Raw genomic sequence first — 27,810 nt, forward strand, 5'->3', positions numbered from 1 at the left:
AAGAAAGGCATACTTCCTGCCATTCGAATGGGAAAATATTACCGCATTTCTAACCATTTCAATGGGCGGAAAGCAGATGAATCGGGTGAGCAAGGAGTGATATGAATGTCTAATCGTTGGTAAGCGATCGAGGTAAGAAGGTTATAAATGTGATGCTGTCACTATCGGCTTTTTCGGTATTTTACACATTTAAAACCAATTAGGTTTTGAATAAAGTTATTTTTCCGTGAAGATTAGCCAATACTGGCTACACAAAGCATCAGACAAGAGTCTCAAATGGATCAAATTATTTCTATTATTGTCAGCAAGCCCATTTGCAATCTGGTTTCAGTTTTAAAGGAGAATAATTTATTTTGTCAGAAAGATAAGTTTATAGTTCACTGGTACGTAGGCTACAGGTTTTAATACTATACATTGGGCTGCTAAGTCTTCCATTTGCTAATATTTAGTTTTTAGCTTAAAGAATATTTTAGTTTAGTGTCTAGGCCTATATTCTATAATAAGTTCATTGCAATATGTTGTGATCATGTTTTCATGATCATGACTTTATTTCAAGCAAAGTGGTTTTAATTTCTTTTCTAAAATATTAGTTTCGACAAACTTTCTTCTAATTTGTCGTCCGTGATTTAATTTTGTTGTTTTTGGACTTTTTTCTAACGTCTGTCCTCGTGTCATGACTTCCGAAAAGGTCACAATATAATAGCCTACACTTCAAAGCATGAGAAGCAAGAACGCACGAACTTTGCTTTCATTTTTGGTGGTTCGGTTTTAGATGCATTATATTTTATACTTCTTGCAAGCTATAACTTCTATTTTATAGTTATTTTTTGCAGCCATCGCTATACGTACAATATGTATTTCAAATAGGCTATAATACATTACACATGGCATTAATTTGGATATTGTGTATTTTCTGGACATCTACCTTAGGTAAGTAGCTTAAGCAAAGTAGCCTATATAAGGTCAGTCATTGCCAAGAGATGTAAAACATATAATTGGTGATATGCAGATGTTTGTAAGAAAGTACATAGGCCCAGTATAGTATAGGCTATAGGCTATGCGGTATAGCCATGGGCACAAGCGAAAGAAAAACCGAACGTTATTTTGCACGTATAAGCTATGTCTTGCTTTGTCACTTCGCACGTTATTAGTCTGTGTCGCCGAATAGAAGTCTTTTTTTGACTTAAAACTTACTTTCTATTGTATATCCGCTGGGAATCTGTATTTGCTCTTTGCTGGAGTGCTGGTTATCGTGTCAGAATTTTTCCAGTAGAACACATGATTTCAGTTTGTTTAGTGCGTTGAATTTTAGCCGAAAACAGATTGCTTAAAACACTTAAGTGTAACAAAATTACAGTATTGGAAGTCGTGTTTATATAGACCTGTCAAAGTGTTTGCCTTTGCTACAAAGGATTTGAAGAATGATTTAAAGTTTCTGCTTAAATGAAAAATAGTTTCAAATAGGCCTATTTCAAATCACGATTTTCGTGATTTGTTTAATAAACCGTGTTTTGCATAGTTTAGTTTGCGAAATAACTGCTTGTACAACAATTTATGAAATTCAATATTGTTTTCTGTGCAGGCAGCGGTAATTGCACTAATAACAACGACTCGCCAGATTATCGTGGAGATTATTCGCCGTCTAATTGTAATGGTTCCAACGAACGACCATTGACGCCTTGGACGGAGAACAAGACCCAACCGAGAATCGCTTCCACCATTTCTGATTTGTCTTACCAAACGTCTAATTCATTCTTTGTCAGTACGATTCCAACTATAGCTCATTCCATCAATGCTTCGTCAACATATAATGATCATTTTCCCTGCACCAGCTCGTTCTTGTCGGATATTATACTTTGCTTGGAAAGGCTGTCAGAGGTTTACGCTAGGAAATTTTATAAGTCAAATGTGACCTCAGCACACATAATTACTATAAACGAAAATGTGACCTTAGAATATCATTACCTAAATTTCCAAAATCATACCGAAACTGGACTTCAAATGGTTTTTGTTGATTCGGAGAGAGATCAGGACCAAAGTGTTATTTTATCAGAATCGACTCTACAAGCTTTAAATGCCAGTGAAGGTCTCATTATGGTCGTCCATGGAAAAATGTCACAATCACATTTTCTACAACCCAAGATTTTGAAAACTGAAAAGCAAAAAACGAGCGATTTTACTGAAAATATGATAGTTTCTGATACGATCATTATCAGTGTCTTTGTGTTGAAAAATACATCGGCAGAAGATATTTCTCCTCTTCAAAAACACTCAGTTGCTGTTGAGTACACCGTTACTGTGCAGTCCAATTTCGTGAAAGATTTGTGGGATCAAGGAAGAAAAATTATCACCGATGAGCTAGACTATGCATGTGTCTTCTACGACACAAACCTATCCGACTGGTCGACCTTTGGTTGTGAAGTATTGTCGTCCAGTGGGAACAATTTGCAGAAAACATGCAGCTGCAACCATACAACTGCATTTTCCATAATGCTTACCGTACGAAGTATTAAAATACCGGCAAGCTTGCAGTTAACAACCAGGATTTTAGAAGCGGTCTCAATCCTTGCGTTAGCTATAACCAGTGCAACAGTTGTAGGTTTTAGAAAAGTTTTGCCTGTTGAAAGATTTGTGACGGAAATTGGCATATCAGCGTCGCTTATGTTCATGCACATCTTTTTCTTGATGGGCGATATTGCTGTGGCCGTTCAAATGGACATAAATTCAACAACTTTTTGTGAAATTTCTGCTGTTGCTGCCCAGTATTTCACCATATGTACTGTTGCGTGGATGCTTAGTGAAAGTGTTATTTTGTTCATGAAAACCCGAAAATCAGTGATGAAGTTTAACGGTAAATCGTTAACGACGAAACTGTTAATATCCGGATGGATTATCCCCTTTTTGTATGTTGCTGTTTGTGCGATTGCTGGTTTTATGACTGATAGCTACATGCGGAATGTAGCAGGTGAAATTCACAGCAGTATAAGTTGTATTGGTCCCGAACAAAAATATTACGATCAATGCTGGATAAGCAAGGATATGTCCCCTTCGATTATTGTACCCGTCGGACTGATTCTGACCATAAATACTGGAATATTAATATCCGTTGTTTGGGTCGTAAGAAATCTGTCGTTGACCGCTAAAAACCTTCAACCTCGCCATATGACAAAAAGGAAAACAAGCTTGTTTAGTAAACAGTCAGAAAATGTTGCTGCTTTGCGTGGTGCTCTCCTTCTGCTACCAGTCATGGGAATAACTTGGGTGCTTGGGTTTCTGGTCAACATTCCACGAGCCGAAGTGGTATTGGCGTCAATTCATGGCGTTATTAATGGCTTGCAGGGCTTATTTGTTTTGATAATTTTTTGCATTAAAAATAAGGAAATGCGTAAAGCTGCGATTCGCTTAAAAGAAAATATGAGTAGAGATCTGACATAACATGTTATTTGCTTAATTTTTATCTGACGCAGTTGCTCGTCTTCACAGTTCAGCGATACAGATGTGTTTTGTGTTAGATAATTTTATACGAAAAGGTCCAGAAGACTCAATGGAGAGGGATGGGCGTGTTGAAACTTTCTGGCCCAACCTTTACTTATCTCTCATATGTTTGCAACATCTCCCATATGATGACAACACAATATATAACATCGTTATCACATTGATAAAGATTTACATGTTGATTTAACCAAAATTTTGAGAATACAATCAGATGACTTGAATAAAATGTTTTATTTTTTAGTACAAAGTACATGTATTACTTACCAATTTTTAAGTGTTTGTTGCGTAATTTTTTTATTAGATATATCCTTTTGCACGAGCGAGCTTGTTATTATGAAGTATTTAAAAATACAAACAAAGTTACGAGTTCTTGCCAGCATCTACAGTGTCGAACTGTCGATGCGTGCTACCACGGATGTAACAAGACCCAGGTTCAATTGGACTGGCCCTGATGAACAGTTCCAAATTCGGGTAATAGGCCTTTAACCATAACAAGTCAAATAAAAAATGGTTGTCCATTGGAACATGCGCAAAAAACAAGCTCGGTAACCGGGGCTCGAGCGGTGAGGAATCATCGCCGAGTTTAAGTCGTGCAAAAAACTTTCATCACACTTCAGACTGTGAAAAATTATACCAATTATTCCTGCTGAGGTGATATTTCCATATATATAGGGTTATTTATTTGCGTGGTGACTAACGTATACACGTTTCTTTCGTTTAGACAGGATGTCAGACATTGATCGTGTTTTGGTTTTTAATATAAAACAACAGAATTCGGTTGAGCATCAAGAAGCGAGATTTTATTTATGGCAGCAGAAGAATACCAACAAATTGCAAACGAACTAAGGGCGTAATGGCGAATGACATCGAAACTATAAACGTAAAAAACTGCACTTCAGTTTTCGAACGTACCTATACAATGCCGTATAATGCTGAATAATAGGCAAGTGTTGCCAATGTACTAGTTAAATCACGTTATATAAATGTGCGCATAAGAAATAAATGTACTGCTTTCTCCGTTTTCAAACAGGAATAGGCTTAGACAAAAAGTTGCAACGAAAGATATTGCTATAACAAAACTTAGCAAATAATGCTGCATTAAAGAACCCAATTGGCGATAAGCTTTCATTGCGATGATATAAACAAAAAATCGAGTTAGTCCATTAGCCTTACAGCTATTTTTACGACCACTAAAGCAAAGCAATGTCACGATGCTGCAATATAAAATTGAGAAAAAGCGTACGTTAAATCGTCTTTAAAAATAACTGTGTATGCAATAAGCACAACGAAGCACATGCTTTTCATCTGTAAATATTTTTAGGCATTTCCTGCACTTAAAATCGGAAATATGTTCATAAAAACTGCAGCCCAAATACAAAGACAAAATAATACAAACATGCACGATTTCTGAACTATAGAGTAGAGATGGAAAAGTAAATACGCGTAGCAAAACATATAAAGCAAAGATGTTAAAAGAAAGCCTATTCTCAAATTAACGGGACTGATGACAAGCAATACCTACAAAAACCCTGGAACATTAGCATTCAATTATACAAGATCAACAGATGATCGCCCACTAAAATCGAGCTGCACCACAGCACAAGGCAAAACTACAGAAATATTTGCAGGTCGTTTTCACAATTCTGGAATGCATCGCTATTGAACAATTAGGATACACAAAAAATTAAAAATTAAGGAAAAATCAAGCAGCATAAAGACGAGTACATTGGCAAAAATGTAATGCTATGTCGGGGCAGAAATGAAAATTGTAATCGAATTAATTAGGTTGGAAGCTTGATTGTTAATTTTGGGCCTTTGTTTCGAAAACTTCCGCTCTTCGGAGCGCTTCCTAGTGGTTGTGCACTCTGCACACTAGGTTGGGAATGTGACGTACCTACCTTCCGTACTACATGACCGTCGTCATCCATTGCTGACGTGTCAGATTCGCCTGCAACACAGTATCACCGAATTATAACTGAACATTTTGAAAATCAAGCGATGGAAAGATTTAAAATATCCATTTTATTCAGTTTTGCAAATGTAGTTAAACAGTCAAGGGCGGCTTAACAATGCATAGGCCTATTATTTGTTTGCCACCGAGTTTTCCGATTTGGGAGACTACTTGACTCAATCTTAAACACTCGTCTACATCCGGTAACAGCCTGTCAATATTTAGATTAAGATAGCGTTTTGTTATTACAAAGGTTGCACCAGCTACCACTGAAATATATGGGCGCTAGAAACAGCAGCGTGCTTCGAGCTTTTCCGCTTAAAACGGCAACAGTAAGTGCGCCAAAGTGTTTCGAAGACAGACTTTAAACGAATTCCTAAAATCGGTCGGGAAATAAAAATCCTTAACCCTGAAATGGCCCGTGATTTTCCGCAGATAATATCACTAACTGCCTGCTATATTAATCACCTACGAAACGCAATCATATACATAGATCACTCCATCTAAAAGTGGAACAGAAAAGGCTCATACTGACCCGATTCGGTATCATGTATCCCGTCCGCCGAGGTGGCTGACAATGCGCTGTTGAGAGATTGTCGACTTGACACTGGTGTTAGTCCTGGAATGTCAGCCATGAAGATCGTCATAAAGGCATCGATGGATTTGACGATAATGGAGGCATTTTCCAACGACGCGACCTGTTTAAACCATCGCGTTATGAAAAAGTGAAAGTTAAATATATTTATGGTTAAAATTCAAGCTACTGACCTTTGCAAATGGACTTGTAAATCTCCACATACCACCAAATCCGATGCCTAATCGAAATAGCGTTGATAAAAAGGCGCATAATGACATTGATAAAATAACTACAAACTATAATAATGGCAAAACATCTTGGCAATGGTTTTGCTGTTGTTACTTTCAGCTTTACCATGAATTTTAGTTGTAAAACATACTTTTGATCACACAATACTCGGATATAGTTTAGGATTAACAAGTCACATCATTTACTTTGCAAGTAAGACCGGTGCCTGTGGGTTTGGTCCGGCTCTTTATATAAGAGTGCGTTGTGCACAACCAACTGAACATGCGACAATATCAAAGTATCTTCGCAATGGAGAAGGACGTTGTTTATTTTATTGTCAATGAGGCTGTACCTGAATAGTGATAAACACGACTTTAGACTTTACAATGAAACGGGTGAAAGTTTCAAAAACAACATAAAACATTAACTTGAAACCGATGTTATCAATAATAATGTCCTTTCCATTAGTAGATGTGTCAAGGTTGAAGACAGAATTACTTACACTATAGGAAATACAGCAGGAAAAGCGACGCTGGCTTGCGCAATATATTCGTAAACGACATGCACATCCGCATTGGTCGGGGTTTGCTTGACTTGGGACGCAAGAAGTGACAAAAGCAGAGCCTATGAAAAATAAAACTTCATGACACGTTTCTAATTTACTATGTGTTTCTATGGATCTCGTTTGGAATTCACTATGTTGAATGGTTAAGTTTAAGTTTTTTAGTAAGAGTTTAGAAATTTGGTTTTATAGTTCTATGAAGTTTTCTATTATACCTGGGACTTCTGATCCAGTATTTCGTCATCTAACAAAACATTATTGGTAGGGTCGATGGAATGTTTACGTCTTGAAGACCTCACAGATGATGATGTAGCGTGTGAGCCGCTGCTTGTGCTACTATCAGAGTCGAGTGACCCTTCGCCGACCTAAGCATGTACAATTTGTACATCGGCTCCGATTACCATAAAAACTGTGGTTCAAAAGTTAAAAATCTATTTGTGTTTTGTTGATTATCTTTAGTTCTGATAAAATTTCTATCTGCACTGGGTAAACCAAAATGTCTACGCAATGCAATCTCAACTCGAAATAAAAATAAATAACTTCATTCGCACCTTTCTCAGCTTTGGAGGTGTCGTGCCGCAGTCTTTGTCTGGACGTTTCGATAACTTCATGGTAGCTTTCTTGTCTGGAAAAAACATGGCTTTTATTTCAGAGTCACGAAAACGTATAACTATCCGGTTTTAAAAAAAGTGGTCCAGCTTCTTACCAAGAGAACGTCGGCTTTCACAGCTAACGTTCGCGGTCCTGTGTGTAACGAAAGGTGCTACTTGATCTTCCGGAATACAGTTCTGTAAACTGAAATAAGACGAAACATTCACGCATCTGCGTGTGGCCGTTTCCATAAATAAGTTACAACATATTGCAAAACAAATAACTTTTATTGAAAAAATTTTACAAATTAGTAAAAATTAGTTTTTTGTAAACATGAAGTTTTCAATGAACATTTTTTATCGGTGAAAATGGTCCTTAAACATTTGTCCTGACATGCCTATGAGACGTTTTTCTATGAGTGTACAGGGATATAATAAAACTTTAAAGCTAAAAAAAAATTGTTATGATCTTATTTGCTTCACATGCAAAAAGCCTAATATCATTGCCACATAGCAGAAGCTGATTGATTCTGACATCATAAATCGTGCAGGAGGAATAAAACCTAAAGGCTAGACAACAGTCAAAATATGCTGCATGATATATCGAATTACTGTGATAGTTTTGTGGAATTTCATTGGGATTGGACAGAAAATGGAAGCCCACTAACAAGTCTGTGCGCTACCTTCGCGATGAATGACTTCCACTGTCCGAATTGGTCTCAAGGTCGTCCACCTGACCTAGTCCAATTTGTCCCGAGGTTATCCCTGCGGGACGTGGACCGTTGGAAACTTTTGACGACGATGAAGAGTTGTGGCTGGCGATAGAAGAAGATTCTGACTTCTTACGGGAGACACAATGCCGTTTGACTTCCACGCTTACTGGGAGAAGAGCTGTAAAAAGAGATACAGCTGATAAAGAGAAATTTCATGCGCAACCTAACACGCAAAAACATTTATATAACCAATTCTTCGTTGGACTCATTTTTCTCATTTGTCATTTTTGTCATCATACCGGCAAGATACGGTACACTGTCCGGGTTCACTTCGTACTTGTGACAGGACCTATATCTTGCGACCAGTTCGAGCGAAAATTCCAGAACCCGAATGACGCGGGCGACTACAACCGAATCGGAATGGCGGAAACCTTGTCAAAAGAAAAGTGAAAGATAATTAAATTGTACATTTTTATTCGTTAACCAGCGTCAGTGACTTCACCGCGAGTCATTTACCTTTAATGAGGTGGATGACGAACGCGTAGTGGAAATTTGATTTGAAATCGATGTTAACAGCAACGTCAAGTTGTTGAAAACAAGCTTCAACACTTGCCCTACAATGCATCAACACAGCCGACGGCGCCTGCAAGTGTATACAAAACGTAACACACGTCATCTCCGGTAAACTTTGAATTCAACCCAATGCAGACAAGACGTCAGTAAACGTTTTCTATCTATACAACAGTGTTTACTGCATATCTTTGAAAATGGTCCGTTTCTTGTCCCGACCCTTGTTTCCGACTGGAAACATCGAAACTACTCAATTGTAGTAATTTACTGATTTGTTAATGCTATTCCCAAACTAAGTGAAGCTTTTGTAATATATTATTATTTATTTTTCTACCTCGCGTGTAGTGAAATAACTCCGATCTTATAGGAATATAAGTACGACTGTTGACTGCTCTTTTCAAAATGTTAGTGGTTATAGAAGTAGATCAAACGAGCGGCTGACCCTTTAACTATACAGTGTGTAATAAAAAGATGTCTGATTTCGTCGATACCTGCAAGATAAAGGCGCCCATCTCGTGCAAGTGATGAAGATTCTGCTCCACCAGCGCGACTCCCGAAGAATAGAGCTTCTCCTCGTTCAGCTGCATTGCACAGATTCCGATCCAAAAAAAGATGCAGTGGAATTCGTGGTTCTGTGTGTGAAGGAGTATTTTAAACATTGTTGAAGCCAATCGGACGAAACCTCGTCTTTATGGCATGGCTGATTGGTTAAAATCTCACTTACAGCACTCAGAATATGTTGAAGTCTGGTCAGACAGATAATGGTTGCTTCAAAGAGAACAGGGTCGGCATTGCATTCCAAAGACTGTTGCGTAAAAATACATTGCTGGGACACTTCACAAACCCAAGCCAAAGAAAAAATGTACTACTGTACGTAGCACTAAAACAAAACGGAATTCTTACGCACCCTTCCCATTATTTCGAAAATTTGCTTTATCTGACGTTTTGAAACCCTTTTACTGATGCATCCCATGACGACCAAGGCGCGAGGTTGAAGGGATGGATTGTACTGGAAAGCAAACTTCTGCGTCAGTTCTTGCCAGTCGTACAACCAGTCAGCTGCTGGCATATGCTTGGCGCAAGCCTGAATGCACAGTGATGGAATACGTTTGTGTGGGAAACTTTAAGGTGTTTATTAGTTACCAATCATAGGCTTTAGTCGCGTTTTGACGCTATGAAAATATTATAATTAAAAATATTTTTAACAAAATATTGAATTATCAATTATTAATCAAAAAGGCATTGAGCATATCATATGTCATTGTGTATACAGTTTTCAATTATTACATACGAGCTGTACAAGGTATTAATATTGTTAACATAATTGATAACTTTCTCAAGCTAACCTCCATTACTTCAAGCAATGCGTCTACGACCTCATCAAGAAAGCTGAGGTTGACGAGGTCATCGGCAACGCTCGAAGAGGTCGCCGCAACTGTGCTGGAATCTTGTGGTGGCATATCTGAAACAGAAGGCCGACCTGGATATTACAATCATCATTGCTTTCTTTGAAAATATTGACTGCTAAAATAGACAAATTCAATACCTTGTACAAAGGACTCTGGCTTAAAAGCAGTGTCTGCTGCTGATTTGACATTTGGGATGCCGAAAAACTGGTAAAACTTCGGCAAGTCAAAACCAGTCAAACTCAAGCGCAAAATCCTCTGTGTGTCGTCTGAAAGGGATAGTAAAGAAGTGAAGTCAATTAAAAGCAAAAGGGTAATTCAGTTGATCCAAAAGCAACAGTCTAACAGTTGATCTCTCCAACTATGAAAATAAGAGTTTAGTTATCATTTGCCTTGAAACTCCAGCTGGCGACAAGTGAGCAACGAATGAATAATGTTGATGACCAGGCCGTGGATTGACGCTCTCAATGAAGCAGGTCCGGTTGAAAGGAGAAGAGAGACCAAATGGAAGAGGTAAGGCAAGTGAGTTGCAACATCCAAGTTGTTGTTAAAGGACAGCATGAGAAGATACCTGGAAAACGCAGATGAAACTAAGATTATCCTGAAGAGTAAGCAAAACCTAACATCCTTATCATAAATATACTATGGTTGCAACCAGGCATAATAACATCAAACACAACGGTCAACTGGGGGAAAATAATAACATCAAACAATAACATCAGTTTGTGTCATAATTGTTCCTAAGTAATGCAGCAATTTGTAAACTAGCAATTGTCAATCAGTGCTTTTCACAAAGTGTAAATTCCTTTCCCATTGCCCTGATTAAGCTAACCTGAATAGGTTAATGAAACGTTGGCAAATAAAAAGTTCTTTATTTCACCAGTTGAGCCTTGTATTTGACCCTTATAGTATAACATCCACATTTATCAAGCAAAAACTGTACCTGGCCAGAATGGCTATTTCATCCCAATTTTTATGTTTCTCCAAAGTCGGGGTCGGTCGAAGGGAAGTTTTGTCCACAATATGACACAAGCGATTTATGATTTTGCTCGAAACCAACTTCATGTTATTGGCTGCTAATGCTACAGAGGTATCAGCCATCACTTCAGCCTGGCCGAACAAAACTGATGTTGAAAGATTATTTAAAGGAACTTTCTCTTCTAAACGATGGAGATAACAAATAACTATATTGTTTTTCGTACGTACCACCGAAAGGTTAGTTTTTATGAGAGAAAAAGTTACACAAATATAAGAAAACAACCACCCATACCCAAGGCAAACACATATTAAAAATATATATGCACAGAATAAGAAACACGGCTGTAACAAAAATTACAAAAAACCAAACCTTCACGGAGCCAAGACCTCCTTGTGAGCTTGTCTCAATGAACGATTCCAGAATCATGTCGATCAAGCCAGACATCTTGCCAAGATTGCCCCAGATTTTGGTCTGAACACTTGGATAGAAGTTCTTCTCTGCTATCGTGAGTTCAATAAGTTGCCCAATAATGGCTTTAACCTTCACAAAATTTATCAAAGCATTAAAATGTACAGTTCATATGGTGCAATTAGAAATCTATACAAGATAAGATAAAGGTACTGCAACTTACCTTGCTACGTTTTGTTTCATCTGCATTCGAAAATGCTGGAAGATTAAACAACCAGGGCTCCATGTATTCAAGGCATAAATTCTTGAGTTTATCACTGGACGAACAAAACCCTGAGAACATAATTTTCTACTTGTAAATACACAGAATTAATAAATTAATAGAAAAAATCATATATCACCAAAAAAAATTGCTAATAATTAAATTGTTATATCAAACTATTGCACATAGTACAACAAGTGCTGTATTTGCAAAACCTGAAACATTATTAAAAAAATGTTAACTGAAACAAAGTGTTAAAAAATAAAGAGGGAGACTTTCGACAAAGTAACGAGTTTGGACAAGTGAGGCTAAAAAAGATAAGAGAAATATGCAATAATTACACCATTGTCTTAACTTTACAATTAAAAAATCAGCATGGTAAAATTAAAGAAAAGCAATACATACATCGAAAACTAATCACAGGATTTAACAGGAAATCCAAAAATTTTAATTTTAATAAAAATGATGAACCGAAACATGTCAGTTTTTGTAAATACAGCATACATATACCTACAGTTGTTGTACTATTTGCAACAGTTTGGAATAACAAATCAATTTTCACTATTCCCAAATCAAACGACGATTTTTTTTAGCTAGAAATACGATGAATCCATGCATAATTACCTGCGATGCATTCTTTCAAGAATTCAAGCGTTAGGTGACTTTCATTTTTAGCCAGTGTGTTGCTAATTGAAACAATAAACAACGTGTTGTTCGCCGGAATGCACAAACCTTCAGACTCACATAAACGACCTTCCAGTTGAAGATAAAATGACTTGGTAAGGCAGCATAAGAGGTTGTAGGCTGACAAACGAACCATTGGATGAGAGCAACCTAACAAAAATCAATTACATTTAATAACTAAATTGCGTTGAGAAATTACCAATAATATTTCAAAAATGAAGTCATAACTTTACCGATTGCTAAAGCTGATAATTTTGCGAATGAGTTTAGACCAGAGACGTGCAACATACGGCCCGCGGTACCTATTTATGCGGCCCGCTTCCCGCACAGACTTCATCAAGTAGGCCGTTATATATAAATACTTTTAATGGTTGTGTAGCCCTCAGCATCCTTACACTTGTACGTTGTGGCCCTTTGCTATAAATAGTTGCTCGCCTCTGGTTTAGACCAAACAAAACATTTTCTTGGACTGACCAAAGTTTAGTAGTGCCATGTTCAGCAACGTCCCCGGGACATCTTTTGCACTTATCTTATGGTGGGTTGAAATCTCTGGTTGTGGCTGGGTTAGCTCCCACCTTGCCCTAATATGACGAATATCCTGAAATAGAAAAAGGTGGTTCAATAAGTGAATTTCATTCAGGCTTTCTAGATGCAAACATAATGATTGTATACAACTTGATGTTGATATGACCTTGATTTTTGATATTCTTAGTGTAATTACAATAACATAAATGTCACATCATCCCCGTACTAAATAGTAACAATAGTAATACAACAAGACAATTACTTCTAATATTTTAGATGCTTCTGGATGGGTAAATAGCAACACACTGTTTCCAACAGAAATGGTGAATCCAAACGAAGCACTTTCTTCGGATGGGTGTATAAGTTCAATTTCGTTTGAGTAGTATATGTCATTCAAAATGACATCATAACCAAGCACCTAAAACCATTGATTTGTATTGCTTATAATATTGCTCATATACTTGCTAGTATCACAAAAACAGGACATGAGAAAAACGTTCAGAAAAACAACTTTAACATGTCTGGAAATTTATAATAACCCAGTGAAGTGGAGAAAACTAGTGAGAGGCATTAAACATACTGTGTCCTATATATAAGTATGAAAAAAAAGTAAAACGGAATGTTTCAGGTCATAATTTGACTTCCAAAAAATTATAACCAGTTTTTTAAAACACCTTAGTTCTTTCCACCATTGTAATCTGTACTGCCTTGCTTCCAACTTTGATATGAACCTTCGTATTGCCCGAGCTGATGAGAGAAAGGTTTGATTACAATATTTATAACTCAAAAACATAAAACGTTTCAAAAAGTTGAATGCAAACATTAACCGGAAAGCATTGCAGTATACTGTCAGGTCTTCATCAAGACCTCGTGTAGCTGAAGGAATTTTCTGACGATCTAGTTCAATAAATTTTTGGAGTTCCGATAACTCTTCAATAAATTGAATCCTGAAAAAAATGATAAAAATCCAATAATATGACTGTCTTCTTAGCACACAATTGTACTTTAAAACTTTCTGGTGGCTTTACTAAAATTGTTTCAGTTCTGTTACAAGTTAAGTTATTTCTGAATTAGGTAAATTGGATAAATTACTCTATCATATAGAAAATTGCTCGGATGGAAAGTCTGTGTTTCACTTGAAAAAGGATATTTTGATTATATTATGTTATTCACCAAAACACAAGATCAAAAATTTACCAAATCTTAAATATGATATTAATAATTTTCTCTTGAAAACACGCAGAAACCAATAATGTCGGAAGCAATCGATAATCACCCCTTATGTTCTTTGATAAGATTAAAAGTAGACTCATTGTATTTGACATATTCCCTAAACCATGTATTGGGATTGTAGATGTATGTGTTGTCCAAGTTTTTGTAGATAGTTTGAGGGTAAACAACTAACCAGTTGGATAGAAGGCGTAAGCTGCAAAAAGTAACTTTTACAAATGATTGCACACATAATTACACTTAAGATGTGAAACTGGCAAAAGGCCAGTATGTTTTACCACAATTCAATTATTGTACTGTCTAGGTTGTAAACATACTTAGTTTCAAAGACCGTAATGCTGCTACCTGTTTTTTTGGCTGACATGGGTCAAATCAACGATGATGTCAAATTTTCTGGCGGAATAGGGCTTCAGTGCTTGCAATATATAAAACATGAGAATATCTTCTCTTATATTTGCAGCTACATATCTTCGTGCAATGTAGTAGAACACCGGATAGCCCATCTTGGATCTACCAAACTAAATTATAAAACAACTTAGTAAATTTATGAGCACAAACTCGCACTAGTAATTTCATTTACAGTACATAACCTGGTAAAATATGTTCAGTCCTTTGACCATCTTGTACTCCTCAGAGTCGGCTGCTTTCCGTTTGGTCATTAATTCTTCAAACTTGCAAGGGGTTATGTTCTGCCCGGTGATGCGCGTCTCTAACACAGGTCTGTTTGAAATTTGTCAATGTGAGCAAGACAAAACTAATATATTATATAATTTTGTTTGGGCAGAGCTAGACCTTACATATTTACCAAGTGGTTGAAGTGGACAAACGCAGGTATAAACATTTTATTGCAAAACCATAATTTTTTTCAATAAAATGTTTATACCTGCTTTTGTGGCTCTCATTGTAATCACTTGGTATGAAATATATTATACATCAGCTGCATGCATAAATCAAAGAAACAAATTTATTTTACTATAATAACTAAAATTTTGACCTTAAAATTAATACTACCTTAAAACAAAAGAATTAATAAGAAAATCAATAAGTAACTATAAAGTGACTGTTCCAATACACTGGCCACAGTTAAATACGAAATTATTAACCTCTCACTTGTAAGTCACTTTACTAACCTTGTATATTCAGGCGGACCAAGGTAAGCAAGCAGGGTAACCATTTTATCAAATGGACGACGACCTACAGCTTTTGCATTTCTAACAAAAACAAAACTGTTTATACTTGAAGAATAATGCAAAATAGAGATCTAAGAGCTTTTTCAGCAAGAGCATCAGATGTTGTGCTAATGGTAAATTAATAAGTAGAGCACAACAGTTTAACTTTGTTTATGATTATGAAACAGCAAACTGGTACTAAAGATCTTGACCGTAGAAATCTTTATGTTGCCGATTCTTATAGTTCCAATTCTTTCAAAATACCTGCTCTTTGCAAGAAATTTTCCTATTTTCTCCTGATCATTCCATAGCAGTCTGTGAAGTGCTGCTACATTAGTATCATTCATGTATGAAGTGTTGTGAACTATGTTTTCAGAACTTGAACACTCTGGTGTTGAAATTTGCATAAAAAATCTGAAAACAAATAAAAATCTGAAATTAGAAGGTTGTAATTAAAATGTCTTCAACCACAATGCGTGACAAACCAGACTAGCTTATGTATATATTTTTAATAATAACCATAGACACGCCAATAATTCACGTATTTTGTTCTACTTACTGCTGGCAAATATCAAATCTTGCCCTAACAAAATCATTAAAGTGTTTCATGTGTTCCTCTTTGGTAAAAAGTACATGATTGGCAATATTCTGCATTATCTAAATAAAGAAACATTGTATTTTCAATAATTTTAAAAACGTCGCAATGTTCTCAGTCGGTTATATATCTAATCTATGCTATACAAGCTACAAACCTTGCACATAAATTTAAATGCTTTGGCTAGGTTAGGTGGTGGCCTCTTGTCACATAAACCACAGTCATAGGGTGTAGCGATGGCAGGGTTTAGAAAACGCAGGAAGACAGCACTGGCAACAGCACCTGTTCCGCTGTCATGAAATCGTTGAGACACTACTTGGTAGAGGCAGTGACATACACTTTTCAACTGAGGCGGAAATCTAAATTTGTCAATAGATTTTGCCCACATTAGTCAAACTTAAAAATGTTATCCTTAATTAACTATCAATTTAATTATTATTACTGTATGATTAATTTTCTCAACTGTTGATAAAGTATTACTAAATACAGTATATGCTGTAAAAGTTTTAATATACTATAGACAATCAATATTAAAGTATAAAATTTCTAATTAAACATCCCTCTCAAATCTAAATCATTTGATGTTTTGTAATATGACCAAGAAAGCCGCAGCGATGTTTTCTACCATTTCTGCTCTCTTGTTGATTTAGTGTACAAGTTGTAACTCCAATGTATCGCCTCCAATATTAGGATATTAAATTGTTGTGACTGATTAAACTTACTTGTCAGTAGATGTCATAATCCTGCTGAAAAATCTTTCAGTCAACTTCTGTAAATTCGCTCTGCACTGCATAATATCAACACCAGGTGGTATCCTTTTCTGGTCAACCTGAAAAAAATTGCAACAATTTATAATAAATAGTAATTTTTCAATATTCTGGATTATTTGGAGTTAAATCTTACATCATACTGCAATGAAGCTACTTCAGGTGTGAGACTCCAAGCCATTAAAGGTTCCATCAAATTATGCAGGTAACTGGCTCCATAGACTTTGAAGCAGAAAGTCATTATCTTACTTGCGAGTGAATTGCCGCGAAACAAGGTCTGCACACTATCTGCTTCTTCGACCTGTTGTAAAGAAAATTGAAGAAAGTTTAGTTTCAAGATGGAGTTCCAAGTCTTGAGATTACATTAATTATGCAGTACGAAACATATTGGCAATGTTTCCAGATTAAAAAGAATCGTTTGAAATGAAACACCATCAATTTTAAGAACATTTTGGCTGTTTTATCTATCCTCCGAATTACAAGTCGCTCCAAGCATTATTTACCACAGTATAAAACAGAAATTAAACAAACAAACCTCTTTTGTGAACATATTCCAAAGAAGTTGATACAACAAGTGTTTTGCATCAAATAATGTTACGAATACACGCGCAAGTTCATCCTACAAATATACAAACGCTAAAGTTGAGAAAAACAAAAATATATGTAGCCAGTGACAAATAAGTGCAATGCCATATATGGATATTACTAAACCAAATACAAATTAAACGGGTTAATGTGACTGGCTATAAATAAAGACAAGAATAAAACAACAAAATTGTGTACCGCGTATGTTGTATGCACAACACTAGCTAGTCCATTAGCAATAGGAAGTTCACCATTGTCTCCCATCATGGTGACCAACTCAACCAAGCGCTCGAATCTTTCTGCGAGAACTGAATCGCCGAGGCTGTTAAAACCACATGTGCCTTGTTGCAGGATCTTAATGAGAACTTCTAAAAAAGCAGCTCTGGTCTGAACATCGTTGTGATAGGCAAGACCTTTGAAGTGAAATACTTGAAGTCAGAACGACAACCACTGCTAGCAATTGTTGGTGATTATCACTGTACATTAAGTAATTGTTTTCACTGATCATTGCTAACATGTTTTAGTTATTTTTTACAGGCAACTTTAAAAGAAATGATTAACTTACTCATTGCATGTACCAATCCATATTCGATATTCGCACTAAGCAAATTGGACATAGCAAGTATTAAAGCGTCACGTAGTGCTATTGTTTGATGAGTGTTTAGGATATCATCTTCAATAATGTCACTATCAGTGAACTCATCTCTACACTCGCCCAGTAATTTCATAAACAAAGTAAAATACCTAGATGCAATAATAGTTAATTAGTAGGCTAACTACATTTGCTGCACTTTATACAGACATGTTGCACAATTACCACAGGACATAATGTTAATGATAGAATAACTCACTTGAGAAAGAGCTGTGATTTTGCATGAGGCACATCTCCTCCATCTCCTTCATCCGGATGCAGAGGGAGTCCATTGAGCAGCATACCAACCGCTACAGTAGCTGATTCATCAAGATCTCTTTCACCATTTGAAAGTAAAAAATTAATACCAGAACCATAAAAAAACACTTAAAACATACTCTGCAAAGTGAAATGCTTCACATCAAGCAATCAGCAAAGGATTAAATTTGCACCTGAAGTCAGATTTATGAAGGCTCACTGTTTGACTCGATGTCATCATCCAATCAGTCAGATGCTCAACAAGCTTATTGCGAAATTGTATTTCAGAGAGAAAAAATAAATCGTTCTTGCGATTCATCATCTATTGTAAACATAGGAGCAAATAAATAAAATGCTTCTGACAGAGAGATAGTTGAATAAAATAAGATCTTTGAATATAGAAGCAATCTGTGTTGGTTTCATGGTTGTTGAATGGTAACCACACATACCTCTGCAACCATTTTGCAAAACTTGATCCTTAGTTGCACAGCAAAGTTAGGATTACTGCCACTAGTGTGTCTAACATATCTGCAAATCAAATGCTCCAAAAAATAATAATGTCATAATAGGATTCATAATAAAAGTCACAAACTTCAAAGCAAAAAATGCAGTTTAACCAAATTCTTTAAAAACTATTTTAGTCACATGCAACTCAAAACAGTAAAATAATTATTAGCACAGCTGAACCATGTACCGAACTATAAGCAGCACCGTTGACTCAATACTTTCTTCACTTAGGTAATCTGCATCCATTTCAGAACAGTGCTCAAATATACTTTTCAGGACAGAAATGATATACTGAATGAAAAGGTCATTGTTCATGTTCAGTTGAATCTGCTACAAACATAACATTCCATAAGAAATTAAGCATAAAAGGTTAACTTTGACAATTAACATGTAATAACAATTAAAATGTAATAAAATATTCATAAAACAGTAACCCTACAATTATGGATCGAAATCTATGATTTTGCTTTTCAGATTATTATTATTATTATTGTTATTGGTTATGACGTAAAATTACGCACTGTACGTTTTTTCTATGACCCTGAAACTTGGTACGAAGGTGTCTAAGTTCGAACTCTCGGTCAATATCATTGATTGGGTCTACTCGTGTATTCTATCGTGCTCTAGTGGCAAAAATTGAATACGTATGACTGCGATTTCACGTATTTTGCACACAGAACCTATCTGACGAGATGTAACTTTTCGAATCATCTTCGGTAGAAAAATCTTAACACTTCACCCTCTAGTGTAGAAAAACGGAATCGCCAACTCGAAGATTTAAAATTTTTTTAGAACGAATGTTTTAGCATGTGTGAGATCGAAACCTTGCACATAGAAGCGGATGAGCACGATCTATGGCCTGGTGCAAGCATTTCCGGCTCGGTGATGCACTTCGCCCTCTAGTGGCAAAAAAACTTAAACTTTTACGACAAGCCATATCTTTGTACTGTGTGCAGCTTTGGACTCAAAACCTAGAGGGTGTGAGCACATTGACGTTTTTAAAACATTTCTTTTTGTGTGGTATGCTTTGTAACTTTGCACATTAAAGCGTATGACCAAGATCCTTCACCATGAGGACGAATTACTGGAGGAGTTTATCATTTCGCCCTCTAGTGACCGAAATGTAAAATTACGAATAACTTTAAATCAGTTAGTTTCTTTGCACTGAATTTGATGATGGTACTTGACAATGACTGGATGAATGAGTCTCATTGCACTGTCAATGATAAGAACGCACTCTAGTGGTGAGAAAGGGTTTATAGAATAAAATTACTTCTGGGAGGATCTCTTGGGATGTGTACTTTTCTTGTCTTGCAGACCGTTTGTTTGGGCAATAACTTTATTTCAGATCAAGGTTTAAATGTTTTTTATGGTTGATATTTTTCTCCGATTTCGATCCATATGGAGATTGGCTCAATCTCTTGTTTACATTTTGTAGTTATGACTGAGTATCATCATGCCCGTCATTTAAACATGACTGGCAGTGTTTAATTCAAGAAGTCACTCAAAATATAGAGGTAAACAATAGCTACTTACATGACCCGAGGAGGAAAATAAAGTGCTTTTGAGAAGAAGGTTGATTTGCTGGAACAAAGTTGGATATAAAGCAGGATGCAGACTTACTCCCAAGAGATCCCTATCATATTAACATTAATACAAAAAAGTTGTATGAAAACGTCTGAAAAATATTAAGTTTTTCTGTATTAAATACTCTGAATGTTATATTCTATGTTACCTGATGGCGTCATTGATGTCCTGTTTCCGGGTGTTACAGTTGCCCAATAAGGTAAGAAGATTGTTTATAAATTTGTTGACGTGGGTGACAGACACGGTATTCTTCCCATTAAAATTCTTGTCAGGAAAGATATGATCACTGGCACCACCTACTGGTGTAGAGGTGGCACTGGATGATAAAGCAGAACTGGTGCTGATGCGTCTATCACCAGCAAGATTATTGGTGCCAGTAGCACTAAAGAAGATGCAGGTAAATAGGTCAAATAAGATGGCTACACTGGTATTAATGACAAGAATTCATTCACAAATGATAATTGCAAAACATAACACATATGTATTGCCAATGGTATGGGTAATTAATAATTATGGATAATCATCTGTATGACGTCTATCATAGCAAAACAAAAATTAACAAATAGGTCCAGATAACATTAGTCATATACATGCGCTGAACAAAATTGTCTTAATGTCTTACATCTGAGTTTCAGTTATTTTGATACAAACACCACCCAAAGCACACAGAAATCTTGTCATGTTCACCCAGTCCAAAACATCTTGCTAAAAAACGTGAAATAAAATAGCTCATGAATAATTGTTTATACATAGTGCCTTTATCAACACAAAATGAATGCCATTTAGAATAAACATAAGTTAAGCAATAAACATGGGCACTTTATCTATCAGGTTAGCATGTGAACTTGTTAATTACTATATTTGTGTAGTTTAATGTTGGTACCATCATTTTCCTTTGGAATTATTGGCGAAGTTATATCCTAACTGTATTTCATTAAACAGGTTTTTGTAACACTGTATTATACCAGTGAGATAACATCTTAGGCATGTATTGATTCTTCCCACCTTTGTAATAATTGACTTCCTTGATCCCTGCTTTAGTGCAGTTGGGCTTTCTCCTGCACTGGAAGAACATGCTGCATCTTCACGATTTTGCTTCAAGCTGAGCCAGAGGGAGATTCTTTTTTCCCATTTTTCCCTCAAATCTTCCCACGTCTGTGTTAAGGTTTAACAAAAAACTCATCCGCTTTTGAAGGAGAATAATTTCTATATGAAATTTTACCAAAGTCGATGAAGAATTAATGCTTATTGTTTTTACCTCTAAACAGGCTGGGGAGAATTTTTGAACATGAAGCAAAATGCTGGTGACTTTTTCCTGAATTGTTTTATTGCCTGAGAGCGTCATGGCAGCCATTGCCAGGTTCTGGTACAACTCACAATTCTCATGATGTGATCGAGTTCCAAAGTAGTCATCACGTGTGCACCTAAATCAAAGAGAAAACAGACAGTGACCTGGTAAAGTTTTTGAAACTTTTTCTACAATGTGAATTTTAAAAAGTTTCCAGGTAGTTGAACATAACAGTCAATTTGCCTTAATTCAAATTCTTCATGCAAGAACTGAAAGCAGGAGAGGGCCAACAACACTACATCTGTATCAGAATTCCACAAATGTCCCAATAGAGTGACTTCTAGCTTGACCTATAAAAACATAAAAGATATTGACTCATAGCAAATTATGTCCATCACAATCTAATGAATAATAAATTATACAAAAAGCAAACATTCCATGCAATTTAAAAAGATATAAAAATAACATTTCTCAGTATATTATGTTTAATGAATTAAATAAATACCTGTGCCTTTTTTACAGCTTCAGATTTTTGGCTGTAATTCATCTTATCAGGATTTTGAATGAAAAAATCCACACGGCATGCAAGTATTTCTTGTATCCATTTTAATGCATGAGAAGAAATTTCAGGTGATGTGGTCATCTGGTTCATCAACAATTTCTCACACACAAACTCCAACATTGAAGAACTGTAATACAATATGAAATCTATTAAAAGAGGAATACTAAAAAAACATATATAAAGCACAGTTTTGACAAGGTACATATAACTTTATATCTTCAAAATAGATCTACACATTACACATGTATGGATTCTAAAAATAAACAGTTGCCAAAATAAAATCTTTGCCACTTAAATTTAATAACAATATCGCATAATTGCAAAATTTCTGTGGGATAATCTCTTCACAACTCGACTGTAGAATAAAAGAAAACAAAAAACGTTAATGGCAATCATCAAATAAGCTCAAAAAAAGTCTGATTTAAACAAAGTTGCCCACCTGACTTGGGTGAAGGTATGCATGAGTGATTCCGGATTCCACAGCGGTATTACTTGGGGGTTATGCAAGCTTAGTAATGCATTCAAGCTTTCGAAAGAAAGCTGGATACTTGCATTGCTTTGCACTGTAAACAAGGACACCAGCAGCTTGAAAAACTGTGTTACTTCACTGTGAATTTGTGCATTTGTAGTGCCAAGATTCTAATAAAAGAAATGCACACAATGTGCAAACACAATTAAATTAAACAAAACAAATCCATTGAATAAGGTATTGAACACTTTCATGATAATGTTAAACATCATTATTGATCTTGTAATGTGACAACTCACAGATATTAAGCAGAACATATTATAAGACTGCACTGTACCTTCAAAAGTATAGAAGGGTGTCCCTGAATAAGCTGTATTATTACTTGAAGTAAATCCTTGTTGTTTGGTTGTTCATCTTGGGTCCTCTTTAGTCCAACATTCATTCGTTCCATTTTCTCACGCAGCAGCGACTAAAAAAGAAGTCTATAGATGTAACATGTAAGTTGTTATTAAAAAACCTCTGACTTGCTTTACTACCTGACTACTTCGAGGTGACGAGTATGGATGCCCCTGAACTTTAGTGACACAGTCATGAAATATCTTTCGAATGTCTGAGCCATACACGTAAAGTTGATCAATGTGAGGCCACCAATCCAAACATGGCTAAACAGTAGGCAATTGTTATTAATAAGAAATGTTACTCACTTTCTTCCATTAAAGAGCCTGCTTTGGGAAGCAGTTGACATGTTTGCAAGTCCTGGTTAAATGTCTAAATAAATATCGGCAGTATCTTTGAGAAACTGCATCCTTGTTACATCTTACCTGGGTAGAAATGCAATGCAGGGCTTGCACGAAAACCATTTTGAGATGAACACTGGAATTGCTTGAAGCGCATAATCTAGCAAGATTATCCTTGTTTGGATACAAGCGAAAAGATGAAACAAAACATTCGATCAGTGGCTTTTGATCACAAGTCTTGGAGAAGTATTTCAATCCATTCTCAAACAAATAAGTCTGAAAATGTATTTCTGGTGCCTTGTTACTTTGTTTCAAATAAACCAAAACACTAGTTTTGTTATTTGGGTAGGCCTATTTAACAGTTAAGTGTTAAGCAAAAGTGAACACTGAGAAAATATCAGTCAAAAAGTTTGAATCAACCTGAAGGTCTGGCAAAAATCCATTGACTAACTTATGCAGAGAGTGGGGATTATTGTTTCGTGGCTTGATGCACGAAGCAGCCTTCAGCAAACGTATGTATGAATCAGAGCAATTTTCATGGATATGGCGACCGACAACCGTCTTCCTCAATTGAATGAAAAGTTCATGCTAGAATGATAAAATAAATCTCAAAGAAAATGATTGAAAATAAATATAAGTATTTTTGTTTTATTTGCTTTACTATTTTTCTTTTACTTCTGGCTTCCTTGTAGTACTATAAACAGGAAGAGATTGAAACTTGATAAAGTAGCTTAACTTTACCTACCTTTGATGATTTAGCATTTTCAGTTCCATCAGCAACTTGTCTTAGAATATCCTACCAACAAAAAACAGATGACTTACTCAAAAGTAAAACCAAAGTGGTAGATACAAAATAGAAGTCAGTAAACACACACACGCATACAAGAAACAGCTTACAGGGCAAAAAATTAGTAAAGTTGTTTGCAGGGGCCAGCATGACGCAGCCTTCTTTTTCGAACCATCAGTAAACATGTCCAAAAGATCAAAAAGTTTTTCAGCTGCTGACGAAAGCTGCATAATCTTGTTTTGTTGATCTTCTTGTGACATTGTCTGCAACACACACAACAACATTAAATATGTTAAAGAGCCAGTAAAATTGGAATTCAAACAATTTGTCTGGTTGTAATATGAAAACCTTAAAATACAGACTGTTTAAAAAATGCACAAATTTATATACCTTAGAATGTGGGCATTTTTTTGAAAATTAAATGTATATAAGGGTTTCCTTTAAAGCAATCCCCAATGGACAGAGAAAATAATTCTGTGTAAACAGAATAACATATCATGCTTTTAATGTTGCTAATCCCCACTTTATAATGCCCGCAGGGCAGACTTATTTTCAAAGTTTTACCATGACCTAGAATGAAGATTAGCCAAACAGTGTGCCAAATGCCAAATGAAAACACATGCATAAAATCACTGTATATTCATACTTTATTTATTTAACTTGAAACGGCACTCAGACCTGCAATAGCTGGTTACTGGTTTCTTGTTGTTCTTGAGAGGAAATAGTTGAAACAGTTTCTGTGTTGAACAAAATGCTGAGTTCTGCTGGATATGAGCTAAGCCAGTTCCACAAAGTCTGAAACAAAAACTTACAATACTTATTCTAGAACCCATCCAATGAAAGCATAGAGTTGATATGCACAGTATCATTTAAAGGGATCAAGACTCAAAAGAGATAAGTGTGTAGCTGTGATATTAACATGCATCAAACAATGCTTACATGGTATGACATATAAGAAAACGATATATTATGTCGTGTTTCTACTATAACATAGTTGTACATACATTAAATTACAATGTAAAAATTATGTTATACTGCATGTGTTTCTCACGCCTTTTTCTGAATCACTCAATAAAAATGGTTTGCATGGATATTAGTAGTATATTTTCCCGTACAATATTTTAAGAGAAAATGGAAGAAACATAGACTTCAAAAGAGCCATAATAATTATTATGTTCTGTGCCCAATGCTGAATAATTTCACACACTGAGCTAGTAATTTGCTAACAAACCTAATATCATTTATTCATAGTTTTTACAAAGCCTCTTCTGAGACCAATCACAAACTAACATATTTATAAGTTACAACTGCATGACATGCAGTTGCACAGTTAGTTGTTATGCTATGTATTATTTGATATTATAAAATTTTCTAACATTAAAAGTTAACATAGGATGACATGACAGCACCTTTTCTAAGCTGGACAACAAAACATTCTGCACTGATTTCCGAAGGTTGCGAAATCGATGCACAATATCTGCACAAGAAACATTAATGACAAAATCAGTTCTTATTTGTGTTCATGTGCGTAAAGTTTCATTGATATGTTCAATGAAAGCGAGTTTGTGACATATCCTAAATTAAATTACATGAAAGTAACAAGGTATATCATTCTAAAACAAAACTATGTCATCATAGTACAAATACAAATGCCAAGATGTACCTTCTAGTAGTTTTGTAATTCTGGACAAATCAATGTAAATATGTTGGAGTAAATCCAAGTCACTCAAGTCAGCAAGATCGTCCATATTCAGATCGTGAATCCTATATAAAATCCGCCAAGAATTCAAATTAAAAACTGCAAACTATGCAGGCACATTTTGTGGTGACTTAATATGATGTACCGTACCTTGTGGATATCCGGCTGAATACAACATTGAAATTGTTCTGGCTTATGCAATATAATACTCGTGATGCTGATGCTTGTAATTGTGTGAGCACAGGCTTGTCATTAAGAGGTTGATGAAGTAGCTAAATACAAAACAGAAGATAATGAATATAGTTCTTGCATTCATTTTGGTTGTCTTTGGTAATAGGATTGTACCTGACATATCTCAGGCAAAAGCTGCTTCATCAAATTAGAATCATCTTGCAAAGTTGAGTCTTTCTGTGGAAAGTACCACAAACAGAAAACACTTTTATTACAATAAGTACAAGCAAAATTGACTATTCCAGCACGATTTTGCTGTAGAATCTTTTGTGGCCCTTTTAGTATTTTCTACTAATACGGGAGAAAAGAATCTGCTATAGTGAGATGGCAATATTCTGTCACCATACAGTTTGTTAGTATGGTTGATCGTTCCATTGCCTACAACCACCAAACAAACCATTTAAATTAATTTTAACACTTACAGTTGTAATGCATTTTTCCAGCAGATCTAAAACAATTATTTGAGCAGCATACAGCCTGTGTTCCTGTCTCTCACCATAAATCCTCTGAAAATTTAAATGTCAAGCAGATTAAAATGTGTGTTGATAGACAAAAGATTAGTTTAGACTTAGAGAAAAGCAAACTGTCAATATTTTGATTGTGTGAGTGGATTTTATTTTACATGGTGCTATGGAAGTTGAAACTGAAGGAGATAGCTAACACAAAATTGACAATAAATGACTGCACAATGATTAAAAAACACGATTTTCATCAACTTTAATAGATATGACAACATGACAGTAACAAACCTAATTACTCAGAAAAACACAACATATGTACCATGTATACACAACAAAAGTCTTACAATGCTAAACAACTTTTTTAAGCTGTTTGTGAGACCACTTATAATTGTTGCACAGTCAGTTTGACTGGTTGTTATGAGGCATTCTTTGTGCTTTTCAAATTGGCCAGACAATGATGCATTTTGAGTCACTGTAGCAGCAAGCTGCAAAAACATTTCCTCATGTATAATCAATCTTCCAAATATCTTCACACATTTTTTATTATATCATTACATATCTAAATTATTATTACTGAATATTGTATGTGCTACCCACCAGTTTGTCAAAGCGAGACAAAACTGCAGAAATCCACTCTCTGGGTCGATGGTTGGCCATATTTCCAACTAAAAAGGGCTGCAGAGATTTTTAATGACTAAAATGCATCTTTATCTTATAATTACTCCCTATAGGCGATAGCCTATCAGCATGCCTGATAAACTTGATATTTCTTCTAAACGCTCGCAAAAGTACCAGTATCTTTACCTATTTTTAGCAAAAACACTTCTGTAACAAAAACTAAAAGTGCTTGAAAAATATAAAATAAAACTTTTGTTGGCCTAATGGGACTGGCACAGAGTCAGGACCCAAGATGGAAACAACACCATTACACATGCACACACGAAAGTCAACTCACTCATCAACGTGCACGCCGAACTTTTTCATCCTGACGCTAATTTATAATAAACAAGCAAGGAAAAGTCAGTTATTTGAATGTTAATGAATAAACAAAGAATTGACGTTCACTGAACGCCAAAATTTGAGTTTTTATACCCACGACTTTTCGTCAAAAACTGCTGCAGTTTTCAGTTCAGTCTTGTAATTATAGTACCTAGCAGGCCACTTTGGATTAGGCCAAGCTTGGATACTTGGTGGCGGCCCGTATTTACCAGTCATCTTTTTGAGTCGAGTCAAGTCGATTTGATTTGTAATACAAGTCAGTTTAAGCTGTTACTCGGACAGTCGGGTCCAGTCAATG

The 27,810-nt window shown here is 35.7% G+C and overlaps 2 protein-coding genes across 5 annotated transcripts; one reads left to right on the forward strand and one right to left on the reverse strand.

Annotated features, from left to right (window-relative positions):
* Window positions 1–140: 140 nt before the first annotated feature.
* Window positions 141–3,858, forward strand: LOC143447211 (adhesion G-protein coupled receptor G2-like). The gene is made up of 2 exons (XM_076947197.1): window positions 141–930; window positions 1,583–3,858. The coding sequence occupies exons 1-2, from the start codon at window positions 885–887 to the stop codon at window positions 3,433–3,435; spliced, it is 1,899 nt and encodes a 632-aa protein (XP_076803312.1). The 5' UTR covers window positions 141–884; the 3' UTR covers window positions 3,436–3,858.
* A 415-nt stretch (window positions 3,859–4,273) lies between these two features.
* LOC143445417 (neurofibromin-like) lies at window positions 4,274–27,385 on the reverse strand. 4 transcript variants are annotated; one of them, XM_076944504.1, is made up of 63 exons: window positions 27,111–27,385; window positions 26,858–26,998; window positions 26,475–26,558; window positions 26,167–26,229; window positions 25,972–26,093; window positions 25,786–25,886; window positions 25,532–25,599; window positions 24,801–24,917; window positions 24,233–24,385; window positions 24,081–24,131; window positions 23,756–23,923; window positions 23,420–23,611; window positions 23,135–23,260; window positions 22,936–23,067; window positions 22,569–22,768; window positions 22,073–22,256; window positions 21,811–21,917; window positions 21,538–21,703; window positions 21,285–21,434; window positions 20,902–20,984; window positions 20,428–20,661; window positions 20,229–20,328; window positions 18,880–19,019; window positions 18,635–18,713; window positions 18,380–18,507; window positions 18,148–18,264; window positions 17,862–18,040; window positions 17,495–17,709; window positions 17,247–17,330; window positions 16,848–17,012; window positions 16,667–16,773; window positions 16,102–16,303; window positions 15,909–16,006; window positions 15,614–15,763; window positions 15,311–15,391; window positions 14,771–14,900; window positions 14,526–14,698; window positions 14,227–14,376; window positions 13,778–13,897; window positions 13,625–13,697; window positions 13,213–13,368; window positions 12,900–13,023; window positions 12,366–12,575; window positions 11,703–11,812; window positions 11,441–11,611; window positions 11,036–11,202; window positions 10,485–10,663; window positions 10,233–10,361; window positions 10,033–10,166; window positions 9,594–9,770; window positions 9,411–9,491; window positions 9,178–9,318; window positions 8,633–8,759; window positions 8,416–8,547; window positions 8,087–8,294; window positions 7,520–7,608; window positions 7,365–7,438; window positions 7,029–7,178; window positions 6,754–6,875; window positions 6,458–6,603; window positions 6,215–6,261; window positions 5,982–6,144; window positions 4,274–5,443 (listed from the first exon to the last, which is right to left on the reverse strand). In XM_076944504.1, exons 1-63 carry the CDS (start codon window positions 27,168–27,170, stop codon window positions 5,277–5,279), a joined length of 8,397 nt encoding a protein of 2,798 aa, XP_076800619.1. In that variant the 5' UTR covers window positions 27,171–27,385; the 3' UTR covers window positions 4,274–5,276. The 4 variants fall into 4 exon arrangements, with proteins under 4 accessions (XP_076800619.1, XP_076800620.1, XP_076800618.1 ...); XM_076944505.1 differs by having other exon boundaries at window positions 10,033–10,148; window positions 18,880–19,022; XM_076944503.1 differs by having other exon boundaries at window positions 18,880–19,022.
* Between the last annotated feature and the right edge of the window lie 425 nt (window positions 27,386–27,810).

The sequence above is a fragment of the Clavelina lepadiformis genome, chromosome 2, assembly GCF_947623445.1.
Source record: "Clavelina lepadiformis chromosome 2, kaClaLepa1.1, whole genome shotgun sequence".
Classification (NCBI taxonomy): domain Eukaryota; kingdom Metazoa; phylum Chordata; class Ascidiacea; order Aplousobranchia; family Clavelinidae; genus Clavelina; species Clavelina lepadiformis.